This window comes from Coturnix japonica, chromosome 3 (genome assembly GCF_054131305.1).
Source record: "Coturnix japonica strain WE chromosome 3, WE-NBRP24, whole genome shotgun sequence".
NCBI lineage: Eukaryota > Metazoa > Chordata > Aves > Galliformes > Phasianidae > Coturnix > Coturnix japonica.
Genome location: NC_140665.1, coordinates 41711685 through 41727123, shown reverse-complemented (window position 1 = coordinate 41727123; position 15439 = coordinate 41711685). Strand labels below are relative to the sequence as shown.

The 15439-nt window shown below is 49.1% G+C and overlaps 1 protein-coding gene across 7 annotated transcripts in view; it reads right to left on the bottom strand.

Moving 5' to 3' along the window:
* Positions 1–15439, bottom strand: part of PDE10A (phosphodiesterase 10A) — a 337941-nt gene that overhangs the window by 152710 nt on the left and 169792 nt on the right. Inside the window, exon 1 of one of the 7 annotated variants that reach the window (XR_014944775.1) lies at positions 4101–5004. The exons of 3 other annotated variants lie outside the window; for them this stretch is intronic. Coding sequence is in view for 2 of the 4 variants with exons in the window: in XM_085543450.1 (XP_085399576.1) it covers positions 4101–4905 (805 nt within the window). In the remaining 2 variants the exon portion in view is untranslated. Of the gene's footprint in view, positions 1–4100; positions 5005–15439 lie in introns of those variants that run through there. 3 more of the 7 variants (XR_014944776.1, XM_085543450.1, XM_015857955.3) reach the window with 3 other exon arrangements.

Sequence of the window (15439 nt, the reverse complement as noted above, 5' to 3'; positions counted from 1 at the left end):
ATCGAAAGTCACGTTTCAAGAACTGAGAGACTGGTACACGTAATGTATTTGTATTGTAATGCAAAATCCATGTTTACACTTTTCAGGTTCTCACCGCGTGCAGCTGATGGCTGAGACACCAATAAAAGGAGGGAACTCATGAACGGGGTGGTTGGAGCCTGAGATTAGCAGTCACACCCCTCACAAAAGCCACAGATGATGTCCTAAAGCACATGCACGCACTGCCCCACTGGTACACCTGAAGCCAGGAGCAAGATTACTGAACTAACCGGGCAGGCTTTCCTCTTTTGTAGGCTATAAGCACTGCTTGCCCCCAGGCCGTCAGGCAAAAAATGACAGCGGAGCTGAGGAGACTACAAGACAAAGGATTAGTTATTCCAAAAGTAAACTGCATGCTTCACAGACAACCATTTGTATAAATACCGAACTCACCAACACTCCCTGTGCTGTGAAATGCATGAGTTTTCACAGGGTGGACTCACCTTCCACCACTCCTCATGGTCTGCTGTATGCATAAGCCCCTCCTCCCTTTAATTGGATCAGGAGTGCCCCTGACCAGGACTCGTGGTGTTCCTTAACCTTCCTAGCCAACCTTATGAAGCATCAACCTCGATGGCAGCTGCTGAACGACCTCACTTACCATTACTACTTCACCCAGCTTTAGCCACATTTCTTTAATCAACACAGATCAAGGGGCCATTCTGTTCTCAGTGTCTAAATTTTAAGGATGGCTTAATTGCAAAACCAAACTCTTTCTACAAGAAATTCACTGCTGGAGATCACCACTCAGCTAAGACAACTCTGACTGCAAGTAATAAAGACATAGACCAAAAGAAAGCAGCAAGCCAACAATTTCTTTCCCACCACCTCAAGTAACAAGGATACTTTTAACCTTATTCAAAGCTCCATTGCTATTTTCTCCCACAATTACAGCATTACTGCCCCTACTCTTAGTTTCAGTTCATCTCAAAGCCTTGGCACCTGTCACTGGTAGCTGCAGGAAACTCTGCATTGCTAAAAGAGCAAATAACTCCATATACAATATCAGTATATTGATAATACTCCCAACAGGCAGGCAGCCCCCATAATGTAAAATACTCACTCGTGGTTATTGGATGAAGTAGGCTACGCATGTCTGGCTTGTGAGATCTTCTGCATTGAAGGAACACGGCACATTGCCATGGAAGCAAGACATGTCACAAAGCCCTGGTGCGCCTGACAACCTGCAGTGCTCCAGGTGTGGCACAGAACATCATTAAAGAACTGGCCCAGGATGGCAGACTACATGTTTCTCAAAACACCGTGTTATGTACAAAGTCATAGACCTGAGTAAATTAAGAACACCACACACAGCTCACAGAAGCCTCCACAGCTCCATGTTTTACTCAATCTTAAGGGAAAAAAAAAAACAAAAACAAAAAAAAAACACATCAGACACGGCACAAAGCAAGTACTGCAGAATCTAAAATGTTAATAGAATCAGCAAGCTGCTGCTGAAATCCTGATTTGAGTGTGTGGAAGTTAAATGAGGTCAGACAGGAGGAACACACCTTGAGCAACTTCATTGTTTTCTGTCTTGAAGATTCTGCTAGGTACCTTTTAAGTCCCCCTCCCCAAGAGCCCATCTCAGTTCTCTTCCCTACAGAATTCTTCAGTTTGGCTCTGTAAAAAGTATTCTGATTTTTTTCTCTTTATAAATCTTCAGAGTGTAGCAGTGTATGTATATGTGTGTGATTCGGATCCTAAAACACTTCAAGAAACAGAAGCGATGAGTTGCAGCACAGTACCTTCATTAGTCTCCGTGATCTCACCCTCTTGCAAACAACAGTGGTCTCCCAGCTGCACTGTAACAGGACTGGGCACAATGCTGCAAACAGCTGGACAAATGCTTACTGTAACTGAACAGGAGGCTATCTTGTCTGACTTTCCTCCACTCCCCTTTTGACAGTCTGGTTTCCTAAAGGAAATCAGATTTATGCAATTGCTTGGTGTGGGCAGGAGCCTGACGGATATGTGTATGCACACACACAGACGTCTGTCTGTCTGACCACACTGACACCTTCTCAGCCCATCAGCCAATTCCAATCACATCTGAGAGAAGAGCAGAGATAACAGGCATTTGGGTCGTTGAAAGTTTCATGAGTGCCGGCTGCAGCACACAAAGCAGTGCCTCCCTGGAGGAACGGGCTGTGTATCCTATTGGATGCCAATGAAATCCCAGAGAAAGAATCGTGCTGCTGCTCTCCTGCCCACAGGAAAACCTCCAGCCAGAGGTCATAGCCAGCCAAAGATGACCAGGTTTCCTTCATACAAGAGCTTAAACTGAATTCATCACTACTTTATAAATGGTGCTCTGAATAAAGCTGATGCTTTCCTTGCCTTCTTTGCCCTGGTCTAGTGTAAAAGAGAACTGTTCCACACAACACACACTATGTTGCGCACTGCCTTACTGCTAGGACTGCTTATTTTACATCACTGGAGCTGTGATGCAGGTGGGACTGGCACTCCACTCCTCTCAAAAATGGGGTATAAAAACTGGGGGTGTTTAAGGATCACTTTAGGCTTTGAAACTAACAAATATCATAAAACAGCCTGGGTTGGAAGGGACTTCAAAGATCATCAAGCTCCAGACCCTCTGCTGTGGGCAGAGTTACCAGCAGTAGATCAAGTACTGGATCAGATTGCCCAGGGCCCCACGCAACCTGGTCTTAAACACCTCCAGGGACAAGACATCCACAGCCTCTCTGGACAACCTGTTCCAGCACCTCACTCACCACTCTCAGTGAAAAATCTCCCTCTGACATCTAATCTAAACCTCCCCTCCTTTAGTTTAAAGCCATTTCCCCTCATCCTATCTCTCTCCACCTGCGTAAAACGCTGATTATCGTCCTGTTGATTAATGTTGATTAAACTCCCTTTAAATTTTGGAAGGCCATAATGAGGTCAGCTGCAATCAGCTATTGCAGACAGTTTCAATGAGACAAAGCAGCATGTATGTGCCTATCTTTACACAACCACCTCCAACATACAACCTAACGAGTACTACTGTGCTTCTTTAAGGAAGCTATTAGGCAATAAGGCAGTGAGGTCCAGCTGACACATCAAGAGTTCTCCCCACATCCACCAGACCCACGTACAAGTGGGAAATAAATGCAGTTTCACCAGTATAAAAAATAATAATAATAAAGCCATCTAATAAAACTGAGAACGTGCCAACGTATTAAGATGCAAGTTTAGGGACACTTCAAGGCAGAAATCTACGATTTAGGAAGTAGTCACCGAAATAACTGATCGTGGTTGCCCCAAGCACCCAGACACGGGGATAGCAGCTGTTCACTATCACATTTATTTCGGCCACGAGCCCGCACCAAACGCCGCAGATGTAGCAGCCCCAAGAGCTGCTCATCAACAGCGCACCGCCCTGCGTGAGCCCCGGCCCCAGTAGCGGACTCGGGTCGAACCCCCCGGGGGAACCTAGAGGCAGGCGGCCGCGTCCCGGGCCGGCACTTTCCGAGGCGTTCCCCGAGGCCGAGCCGGCCTCACGGCCCGGGGCGCCCCACGCGGCTCTCTGCCACGGGCCGTAGTGCAGGCGGCAGCGCCGCGCTCAACGCTCCTTCCCCGCCCGTGGCGGCCCGGGCAGCGCGGAGCCCCGCACGGTTTCTCCCCGCTCGCCGTGCTGCGGGCGCGGCCGGGGGCAGGCGGCATCGCAGCCGGCTCGGGAGCGCTGAGCAGCTCGCGGTGGCAGCGGGCTGACAGAGGACGGTGCGGTACCGCACGTTTCGCCCCTCCCGGTCCTACGCCGCCGCCGCTCCTCAGCCAGGTGCCTTTAGCTTAACGCTTCCCTACGGCCACCTCCGGAGGTCGGGGCGGGTCCCCGCGCCCCGCTCCGCGGCGGATGAGAGGCGCGCCAGGTGCGGGGCTGCCACGAGCCCGCGGAGCTCCGGCCGAGGCCGAGGCGGCGCCAGCAGGCGGCTGCCGCACGGCGCATCCCTTTGTCCGCGCATCCTCCCCGCGCCCGGTCCTTTGTGTCCCCGCTCACAAAGGAACGCGCAGCCCCGAGCCCCCCCCAACCCCAGCTACCTCCCCGCCCCAGTACCTACTTGTGTTCAGGAAACAGTCCGTAAACCTCCTGAAGCAGCCGGTAGAATTAGATCCATCTTCCATGTCTGGCCCCGGGAGCAGGGGAGACGAGAAGGAGAAGAAGGCGCCTCGCAGCCGCCGCGCAGTCCCGCTCCCGCCGGGGCCGTCGTCTCGGATCCCGTCGCCGCGGGCGGCCGCCGCTGCAGCGCCGAGGAAAGCGCAGGACCACGGGCGAGAGGCGGCCGCGGGGAGGAGGAGCCGCGGATGGTGCTGCCGGGGGCCGGCGGCCGCGGAACGGAACAGAGAACCCTGGATGGAAGGAGAAGAGAAGAGTCTCCTCCTGCCGCTGCCGCCGCCTGGATGGGCGATCAAGTGAGCCGCCGCCGCTCCGCCAGCATCTCTTCCTCCTCCTCCTTCCCTCCCTTGGAGACTCGTGAGGTTAAAGGAAGACGAGGAGGGGAAACGAGGAGGCGGCGGCAAGAAGTAAAACGAAGATGGAGAAGCGGAGGAGAAGGAGGGGATTGGAGCGCGGAGAGGAGCCGCCGCCGCTGCGGGGCCGATGAGGGCGGAGGCGGCGGGGGCAGTCCCTGCGGCGCGGCTCCCGCTGCCGCTGCCGGCGGCGGCTGTCAGGAGCAGAGCGAGGGAGCTACGGGCGACCGAGCTGCCTCCGGGCGCGGGGGGGGGAGGAGACCCGCCGCTGCCTCCACCTCCGCCGCCCCGGCCATGAGAGTGGGGCGGGCGGCGGCCGGAGCCGGGCTTTTCCCCGGGCGCCGCAGCCAGGGGGGCCGGGGGGCGGGATGAGAGCCGCTCCTCGGGGTTGGACATGCTTCCGCCCGGCCCTCCCTTGCGCGGCAGTTTAAGGCAGGACGCCGGAGAGGCGGCGCAGCGCCGGGAACGGGAGAAGCCGGGAGAGGACGGAACGCGGCGAGAGGCGGCCGCCTCCGCTCGGCCTTCGGCTCCCTCGCAGCGGCTCCGAGCACGGTCTCCTCCGCAGCGCGGCTCCCGGCCCCGAGCGCTCACATCCCGGTCCCCCTTTAGGCCGGAGGGGGACGCGGCGCCGCCGAGCGCGAAGCGGTTCCGATCCCCTTTTTTAAAGTCCTCCGGTCCTCATGCTCCAACCTCGCATTCAAAGCAAAAAAAAAAAAAAAAAAAAAAAAAAAGAACGAAAAAAAGGAAGCGATCCTCGCTTCCTTCCAGCGGTGCCACCGCTGCCCCGTACGTGCGTGCGCGGCTGCGGGCGGCAGCGAGAAGCGCCGCAGTGCCGCCGCCAGCCCCGGCCGCCGGAGAACGCCCACTGGCGGAGCGAGCGCTCCCGGGCCGCCCCTCAGCTCCAAGCCCCGGCGCTTACCTACAGGCAGCGCGGGAGGGACGCCGAGCCGAGATCCTCCCTATGCGGCCTCGGTATTTCAATAGCTTTTCTCAGGCTAGAGGCAGACACCCTGCGGTGGGGAGCGGATCCCGCTTTCCCCCATCCCGAGCAGAGCGGCACGGCCGCCTCCGACGTCGCGCACCGCACGCTCCTGTCACCCTCCCGAGCCCTCGTCGGGCGCTGCCCGCCGCCCCCTCTCACCCCGCCCGGCCCCACGGGTGGAGGCACCACTCCAACCCCCGGCCCGGCCGCCAGCTTCGCATTCAGTATGCGAGGAGACCCTCCGGGCCGGCGGGTGGGTCAGCTGCACGGGAAGCCCCGTCCGCTCCGCCTCACGCCGCCGGGCGTGGCCCTTAGGCCGGCGGCACGGCGCCTCAGCGGGTCTCGTCCCGCAGCGCTCAGTGGGGACGGCCGTCGGGGGAACGCCGGCCCGGGGGGAAGCCGGGGGGATGCCCGAAACGGCGCAGGGCCGAGGGCCGCGCCTGGAGCCTCTATCGCACAGATTTCGTTGTCGCCCCAAAGCCGCCGAGTAGCGAGTTACCTGGGCAGGTGCTCGGCCTCGCCCCACGCAGTCCTATTTCCTGCCGTACCTGCGGGCCGTTAGGAGCCGTTGCCCCGCGCCGGCCGCAGAGCAGCGAGCGGCCAAAGGCCGGCCCGAGGCAGCGCCCCACCTGCGGGACCCCCCGGCCACGCGGCGTGTGCGCAGCGCGGCTCAGTTCGGAACGGGGGAACAGTCCCGGAGAAGCGGAGGTGCCCGCGAGGGGCGTCCCGGCCAGCGAGTGCCGGCAGAGGGAGGAGGCTTCGGTCCCTTCGGGTGGCAGCGGGCACGGGCCGGCAGCTCCGCGAGTGGGGCGGGAGGTGGGAGCGCGAACCGCTCACAGCGTCGCAAATGCTTGAGGCGGGGACGTTCCCCGTACAGCTGTGAGCGGAGCACCCGCCGCAGCCGGGACGAGTTTCTGTCCGCGCTGCTCTGTCTGGCGGAGGACGGGAGCTCCGCGCCGCTCCGGCGCTGCTGTCTGCGCTCAGCGGCGCCCCGTCCCGCTCCGCCGTCCCGCTGCTGCTGCTGCTGGACACGATGACACGCGGTGATCGCGGGCGGTCCCGCCTCAGGGATATCACCGAGCTGCGCTTAGGAGTTGTTTCGGGCACGGTACCGTTTCGGGAGCTCTGTTCGCAGCGGCACGGGCACTGATATCAAAGTTTGGAGCACGCAGCGCTGTTAATGAGGAAGGCTGCAAAAGAAGATGCCGCTCTAAAAGTAGTAGCTCCTTCGAATTAAAACGCGTTTTCAGCTCGTTGCGAGTTACCTACCAGCGGGAAACAACCCGCGCAGTTTGAAACGGGTTCAGAACGCCGGGACTGATTATAGACTCATTACGAAACCCGAAAAGACCAAACAGAAAAGCTCAGGGAGGGCAGGTTTTGCTGAACTTCTCGATACGATTCTTACGACAGCCTGTTGCCTACAAATCCCGACCTGAAACACAAAGAGCCGCATCTGCCTCTGCGGTGCGTTTTCTTTCGGTACGCGTAACTTCATTCAGGCAGCTCAATAGCCTCAGTTTCAGGGGTCTCCTTATGGGAAATGCTTTTATTTCTTTAAATCCAGCCAGTAATCTCTCGTTTGACACAGTCAACTTCCCTAACTGCCGCGGGACGGCTGGAGACCCAACAAATCTTGGTGTTCTCAGGAAAGAAGTGCAGCTGATGGGAACAAAACTTCAGCGAGCTGTACCCGGTTGGCTCCACCTGTCCGCGGAGCGCTTAACAGCTCCTGCTTTGTTATAACCAGAAAAATCTCCAACGCTATAATTGAAAGAGATAGACTGAAGGTAAAAAAACAATAACTATTCACCTGAAGTAGGGAAAGCTGCTCCTTCACACAGAGATTAGTCCCAAATTGCCTGACTGCCTACATCAAATTGCCGATACTTCACATTGTCGGTTTATAATTGTAGGAATCAGGTTTGGCTGTGCTAATTGATGCTAAACTCCCCTATTGTTGGTCACCCAAACTGCAGTTGATCAAATATCACTGCCTGACACGGGATAGCTGCGTGTTTATATAGGTAATGTGGATTTTTCCATGTATAAATATGTACGCGCATATTCGGCAAACCGGGCAGAATACGCGGTGGTTTGTAAGGAACCCAATCTCCCAGACAAACAGCTTTCAGGCTAAGTGCTCTTTGCTACCTCCTCCTCATTCCACTGCCATTCATTAGCCACTGCCAATCTCACCTGATCGCTCACCTGCTTCTCGGCAAGGCAAGCGAAAGCAGTTACGGAAGAAACATCAGATGACAAATGAAAACTATTTTTTTGAGCTATATACGTATACCTTTGTGAAATATGTCGCTTTTCAGACAGCCGACTGTTTGGGAGCAAAGTAGCAGCGAGCCACGTGTGCCCGTTCCCCAACGTGTCTGTAAGTCGGAGCTCCGTCGCTCCGGGCGTAACAACGCTCAGCGCCGCGGTGCGCCACCTCCCCTGGCGCAGTTGCGGTGCTGACCATGCGGGCGGGTCACGGGCAGGGCGAGTCGCAGCGACTCCAACAGGGAAGTTTGTTCTGGAGCGGTACGCTTTGCTACATCATCCCATAAAAGGGTATTTAAAACTCTGAAACACAAATAAATGCAAATTAGTGCACTTTTATGCGTCCGCTTGCGTGAGGGCTCTGTTATCAGTGCATCACGTGATGGAAAGAGTGGGAAGAAGTCTTTATATTTGAGCTCTTCAAGGAAACGCCACGGGGGTTCAGAAGTCAGAGCTCCCACTGAAGACATCAGGAGTTGCGGATCACATTGTACTTATAGGAAGAGGCCCGTCCCGAAAGCAGCAAATAAGCCCGTTTGGCAATAATTTGGCAATATTGATCAAAATAATATCAGGAAAACATTAAAAAGTGGAATTATAACAGTGTCTGCTTAAAAACAAATGCCTATCCCTTCCGGTTCTGTCTGCTACATTTCAGGAATGGTAGCGACTCATCTCTTATCCAGTCCCGCTCTTTTGCCTGGTAAATCCTCTTATCTCATTCTTCAGCCTTACATCGTGAGAGTTCCTTCTATGATACACGATCAATTCCTTGGAAAATAAAAGAAAGAAAAAGGAACATTCTGGGGAAGGGGAGTTCAGGACAATCTGTGATGGCAGCATTGCAGATGACTGAGCCAACCACCTGAACACCGGAAAGGCAGGAGCAGCTGCAGTGAAATATGCAGAGGGGAACCTGTTGGAATAGGGGGGAGGCTACTAATACACAGTCTCTACAGCTGAGTAAAGACCCACTTTAAGTCCCTCACTGAAAAGTCCTATGCATGTTAATAAAAATAACAGCACTCTTTCTTAAGCATTTTCAGCTAAATGATCTTATAGAATACAGCAATTACCCAGCTACTGAACTGCTATCACAACTAGAAAACCCGCAGAAAAGATACTGTTCCCTAGTCTTATTCTGTAAGTCTTCAGAGTAATTTCTATAAAACCCTATTTCAAAGGAGACTGTTTGTACAAATAATGACTCTCAAATATCATATTCATGGAATAAGCAGCTTTAAAGGATAGGTGCCGGCTGTTTTCTTTGATTCCTGCAGGCGCTTCTACAAACCAACCATCAGTTTCCCTATAAACAAAGAGTGGAGTTGCAGTGCTGGGAGTGCCAGCAGCCATCTTGGAAGTGCTATGTGGCACTGGGAATTACCTTGCTCAGGAGCAGGAGTACTGTGAGATCCAACATGAATTGCTGTTAATTCAGCAAATCAAAGCTGAAGAAGTCCAGGTCTGTTCAGAGACAACTGACATGCAAAACAGTTTCTCCACAAGCAATATGATATGTGAAGGATGAGAGCTTAATACTTCACCTCAGTTAATAAAGCTGAGAAGACCATGTCTTATTCCTGGCTTCCCCAGTCCCCAACCCACATTTAGGAAGGGGCAAAACCATGTTTTCAGGGTTTGTTTGTTTTGTTTTTCAGGGGGAAAACAAACTGCAATTCTCTATAGAAAAAAAAAAAAAAAGACCTCATGTGCAAGCATGGGACTTTTTAAACTGGAAACTTTCAGATAGATGTAATGCAATATATTTAATCGTAAGAAAATGCAGAATACGTTTTAATTTTAAAAGAAGTAAAGCTTGCATTAATGCACAGAGGGAGCTATTTATGCTTTACTTTCCTACCAGCGTCCATGGATTTGATTCCTATGAAAGGCTAAGTGAGTAGCTAAAGAGAACCTAATGATGCTATCAACCATTTTGTGCTGTTCAACACAGTACAAAGATCAGATATTTATTGGTTTTATTACAGGCTGTTCAGTAAAGCAAACAGCTGTTTGGGTTCAAGCTACTTTGTTAAAGCATAAAAGAAACAACCAACAAAATTATTCTCTAAATAAATTAAAGCTTTAAGAGTAGCTGTCGTTACAAATGATACATTTTAAACCAAAAGCACCATAAACACTGTAAACTCTTTGCTCTAAAGACAGTCATTTGAGCCCCGCCTAGCACAACAGGGTCCTGGCTTGGGACCAGGGCCTCTTAGTAATGAAACACAAGCAGCAAAGAACGTAACAGTTGGCATGGTAGACAACAGCACTGTTGTTACATAATAACATTAGAATAGCCATTTTTATTGCAATTAGAATAAATAAGGTTATCAGGATTTCAGTAATTTCGCTTATTTCTATATAGAAATCTCCTAGAGTTAATGTCTGACTGAAGAACGTGGTTACAATTTGCTATCTGCTAGAAAGATAATAAGTAATTCCAGTCCCGTGTTTAATCAGTCAATAACATTTTTAACCTTTACATGAATTAAAGCTGTTTTATATGAACAGACCTGAGAGGAGAAAGAAAATGTTACTTACCAACCTACCTTTTGTTCCTCCATTTTAAGATTAGCTAGCACAAAACACAGATTGTATGGTGATACTGTGACAACAGGGATGCCAGCCTTCTCACATAGCCATGTCTCACAACTCGCTTTCTCAAAACTTTCCAGGCTTTTCTCTGACACTATTTACAGGCAAACCCTTTGACAGAACATGCAGCATCAGCATTAGGTTTAACCTCAACCTACAGCTGTTTCCTTTTTTGATATCAAGAACAAGTGGGGGGAAAGAAGGAAAAAAAAAAAAAAGAAAAAGAAAAAGGAGGAGGCTGAGCTCAGCTTTTAGAATTACCTACAGAGAAATAAGATTTCTGTTGAATTCAAGCATCCTGTTGTGACTTTTGGATCAGAGGAAAACAAGTTTCTCTTTATAGAACAACACTCCCTCCTTTTCACTGTAATTTCTCCTTTGTTTTCTACTTTCAGACAAATCTGATTTCTCTCTGTTGCAGTAACTACCACATTCCCCTCTGGGAAGAACAGGACTTTTACTCTTTCCCATCTGTTAATAAGGTCAGTCCTGAAACTGTCTGTCAATAGTGAAATGAAGTCATTACCCTTCAGAGTTAATACTCTGATGAGACAGCGCAAAGAAACACACACCTCTAGAAACCATGAGCTATTTAATGTGTTTCAATCCATGCCTTGTTATCTTTGCAGTCCAGAAATCTAGAGAATTTGCCTTTGAAATAAATGAAATCTCCCCTGCATGGGCTCTCAGACCGGCACTGCAGTAACACACATTCATCCCATGTATGAGCAGATTGGTTACACTGAGAAAAGTTTAGTATAAGAGTAAGTTTTCTCTATCCCATCCTCACTTTATGCATCAACAAATTCAGCCCAACTTACCTCCCCACTGCAGCACACATACACGTGCTATGAATATATCCCTGCTGTCTTTATAACTCACACTAGAACATACTTGCCGTCTTTTTCTTACCTGTTGTTTCACCTGCAGGTGCTCTCTCACTCCTCCTTTCCCTCTCACCCCCTACTCCAAAACATACATGGAATAAAAGCAGCACAAATGATTTACCTATTAATTTTCTTTAAAGCATAACTAAAACTGAATTCAGTAGGTACATTTAACAAGAGTCCAGTTCAGGCTATGGAGCTTGTTAGTCCTGCTAGCCTGGCAGAAGATACAGAAGATTAGAAGATACTGTTTGTAGAAATTAAACACAAAGTAGTATCCTGCAAAATATTGCAACCACATTTAGATAGAACAAACCTGAGAATCTAGCAGATTTTTTGCAAATAGTTTGTTTGAACTAATCATTTAAATTTCTTTTCATTTCCCCCTTTTTACTGCACCTTAAAGATAAAAGCAGAAGAGAAACCACAGTGTATCACGCTCTACATTGCCTTATCCCTAGCTCAGCTTCCTCTTGCTGGATCCAGGCTGCAGGGATGGAATCAGGGCACCTGCCTGGCTGTTTTCAAGACAAAGCAGTGATGTGGTTCCCACCTAATCACAGAACTCAGAATCCCTAAATGGAGGCAACTTTTGGAAAGCCCTCAGGTTTGCAGTCTCTAAGAGCAGAAGAAAATAAATCATAGCGTAGTCCCAGCACCCGAGTTACATCAGAACACTTCTGCATCTGATCTGGCTCACGCACACACAGATATATTTATCTATCATTACGTATTTTAAGTACAGATTGACATCCAGACTAAACAAGACATTACTGTAGGAGCAACTCCGTGTTTATTTCTGGAGAAAGGGTTCTTTTGTGAGACCACAAACCTCTCATTTAACCTAAAGCTCAATTTGGGGTTTTTCATCCATGGTTACTCCAACTTTGGTTGTGGTTTAACTGGATGTGGCTTCACTAAATACAATCTAAAGGATTTTGTCAGAAAAGCAAAATTTTTGCTGCCAGTGGCTTTTGTTGCCTGTCCGTGGCTTCGCACAGCACAGACTCAACCTTGGAGGCATTTGTCTCACCTACAAAACCATTGGAGCTTAATTCCTAGCTGTTTCAGCCCCGTAGAGCTCCAAAAGAGTGGGTTACCATGAACACAACTGTAACAGATCCGTGAGACAAAGATTTAACTGAAGGCAAAGGGAGAAACAGGAGCCTTTGAGGTGGAAAGGAAACAAGTAGGAGACAACCAGGCAGGACTTCTGTGGGAGAGGCTCGGAAGCAGCTCATGGGAGGCAAACTCAGTATCTCCCTGCCTTGAGAGCAGGCCATAACTGCAGACACCAAAGCCTGGAGCCCCCCTCTCTGCTCCAGGTCTGCAGTGTCCTGAGCCAGTGGCCTGTCATCCATCCCCACATCATCAGCCAATCTACTTCCAATACGTTAGCAAAATGTCATTTAGTCTTGTTCTTCTCCTAATTTCCAGACAGAATAAATGTATGTATGTATGGTCATTTCTCTTGGAACAGTTTTTTGGTTTTTTTTTCTTCTAGCTTTCAACATCTCTTCTGTATCCTTGACATTTAGTATTTAAAGGGAGCAATAATTTCTTCCTCAGCCTTCATTTCCTTTGATTAATGAAGGCAAATCTTTTAGCTTATCCATATAACAGTAACTCCAGGTTCCCAGCCATCCTACTAGCCCTGCTCCACACCTTTTCCCCCTAGTATTTATCTTTCCTCACCACAGCTGACTACAACAAGACATGCTGTGGATGGGCTCTCTTGCTAAGGTGGCTTAAGTGCTTCCCCAGTTCTTCTAGGAAAAAAAAAAATAAAATTGCCTGATATTCCACGAAGGTATATGTATTGTGTGTGAGGGTGGTCATTTTGTGATGAATGATCATGAGGACTTACTTTTGGTTGTTTCTAATGGATGAGCTCAAAGCCAAAATTCTCATGGGTCCTTAGGTAAATGATTTTGCTCTTTGTTCTACTACAATTCATCCCACTTCTGTTAATACATGCGTCAGAGTTCTCTGAATTGTTCCAAAATCTGCTCCAGTTCCCTTCCACGCAGACAATGGCCTCTCAAATTTTATAATCAATAAACTCTGCTGGCACACCCTTACTTGCATGCAGGAAAGAAAGAATGAAACCAACTCAGTCCCCAGACAAATTCTTGCTAAATTCAACTCATAACCTTCCTTATGCTAGCACTGTAATTTTCCTCCCTTTAGCTGTAAGCACTTAACTTTATTCATAGGTAGTCTAAAACCCTCAGAGTTCCTGCAGACTAGTAAGGCACTGCCTGATACCTCTGCAGAACAGGTAAGTGTTACTCACTAACACTGTCTTACAGAAAAAAACAGTATTTTTTCCCTGAAATTACTCAGAAGGATTTTTAAAAGAGCTCTAAAACACAGCTGAAAGACTGAAACACAAATATTCCAGTTCCCCCTCTACTCCTCTGCCTGCAGCATCACCCTCTGTTTTCTCATCCATCACATGTATGAGGAAGGAGTCCAGGCTGGAGCTGGCCTTAGGCAGAGGCAAAGTAAGCAGATCCCCAAAGCCGCAAACTGCTGGAGGGCACCTGGCTCTGCCCTTCCAGGAAGGCGAGCAGACAAGCTCTGCAAGCAGAGTAGCCACCCAAGCAGCACAGCCTCGGCCCTGCCTAAGAAGCCTCCTGCTGCTTCAGTCGCTGAGGGGATGATCACAATGCATGGCTTGTCCCTACTGCCTGCTGTCATTCTCTTTCAAGGAAAACAAATTCGTGCCCTCCTTTGTTTTCTCTCTTCCCATGGTCATTTTTCCTGTGTTACACATGACACTAAGCAGTTTTTAAAACAAACCCTCAGATCCAACAGAAGTCTAATTTCTCAAATCCACACAGCACTGAGATCAAACTATCCCTCCTCAGCTGTGAACCAGCAGCCTAGTATGCAAGACCCCTCTATAGAACATTCAATTACAAAGAACCTAAATTACTCAATTAAATCTGAGAAGAGATTGAGAAACTCCAAGCAACAGTAACTGAACAGTTGTTTGAAGAAAGAAACCCCTTGGTTTGTTTGCCTGCTCATAGGGTTGTAAAGCAGCCCCCACCTCCCTGGCTATACATACCTTCTTGAAGTGCGAGCTTGTTCTCTGTAATCAGATACCTGTCCTGTCCTGAGTGTAGAAGGATGACTGACACTTAAAGATTAGTGTCAACATTAACAGCTTTCATGAGATTGTTGCAGCACGTTGCCAAGTGAAAATATTTGATCTGAGCTGTGTGGAAGCATGGTGCACAGTTTGATGTGTTTCCAAAGTTTCTCACAGAGTTTACCAATGTTTGAGTTTCAGGCAGCAGTATGAATGTATCTGACAGAGCATCAGCTGCTATAGTTGCACTGACCTATACTCCCTTTTGGGATACTGCTGACTCAACCACAGCAGGATTTATTAAAACTTTTACTTCTGTGAATGGTGTGTCAGATTCGTTTTTTCCAAAGACATTTTGAAATGGCTGTTGTTTTGCATTGAAAAAAGAAAAAAAGAGGGGGGAAAAAAAAAAAAAAAAAAAAAGGTGATCTACATTATCATTTCTCCATGGAAATCAGTAGAGGTAGGTTTCTGCAAAGATGTTTCTCTATAGAAAAGAGATCTTGGTATGTAGCCCATACTACTTCCTCCACTCTATAGTACTTTGAGGAAATGCAAGAATAAATGTAGGAAGGAATGCATAAGATCTGGAAATCTGATGTATGGAAGTATACAAAGGAGAAAGGAAAACAGATGTGTTATCAGATGGCAGGTTAAAAATCAGAAGGAAAGGGAATGCAGAGAAATGCAGTGGAAAAGTAAATGGGGTCACCATCCTGGAGCTTTAGGGAGCCCTGGGGAAGGCCTAGGAAAGAATGCAGTCTTTATTTGCAAAGCAAAACAATTTTTATAGCTTTTCAGCTTGCAGTTATCGTAAGTCTTACCACACCCTTGCAGTAGATTCAGGCAATCAGAAATATGATTGTCTAATGGACCCTTCATGTCCATAAAAAAGCATTCCTGATGAGAAGTTTAAGCTGAACAGTGATACTTCACTCATTTATCCACTAGAAATATTGCGTCCTCACTGTGCCTGAATCCCTGTGCCTGCTTTGTGCCAGTATAAAGCCATGGACTTCAATGGATTCAGTTATTTCCACCACAATAAGAGAGCCAGACCGCCCAGTTTTGGCCTTTCCTTTC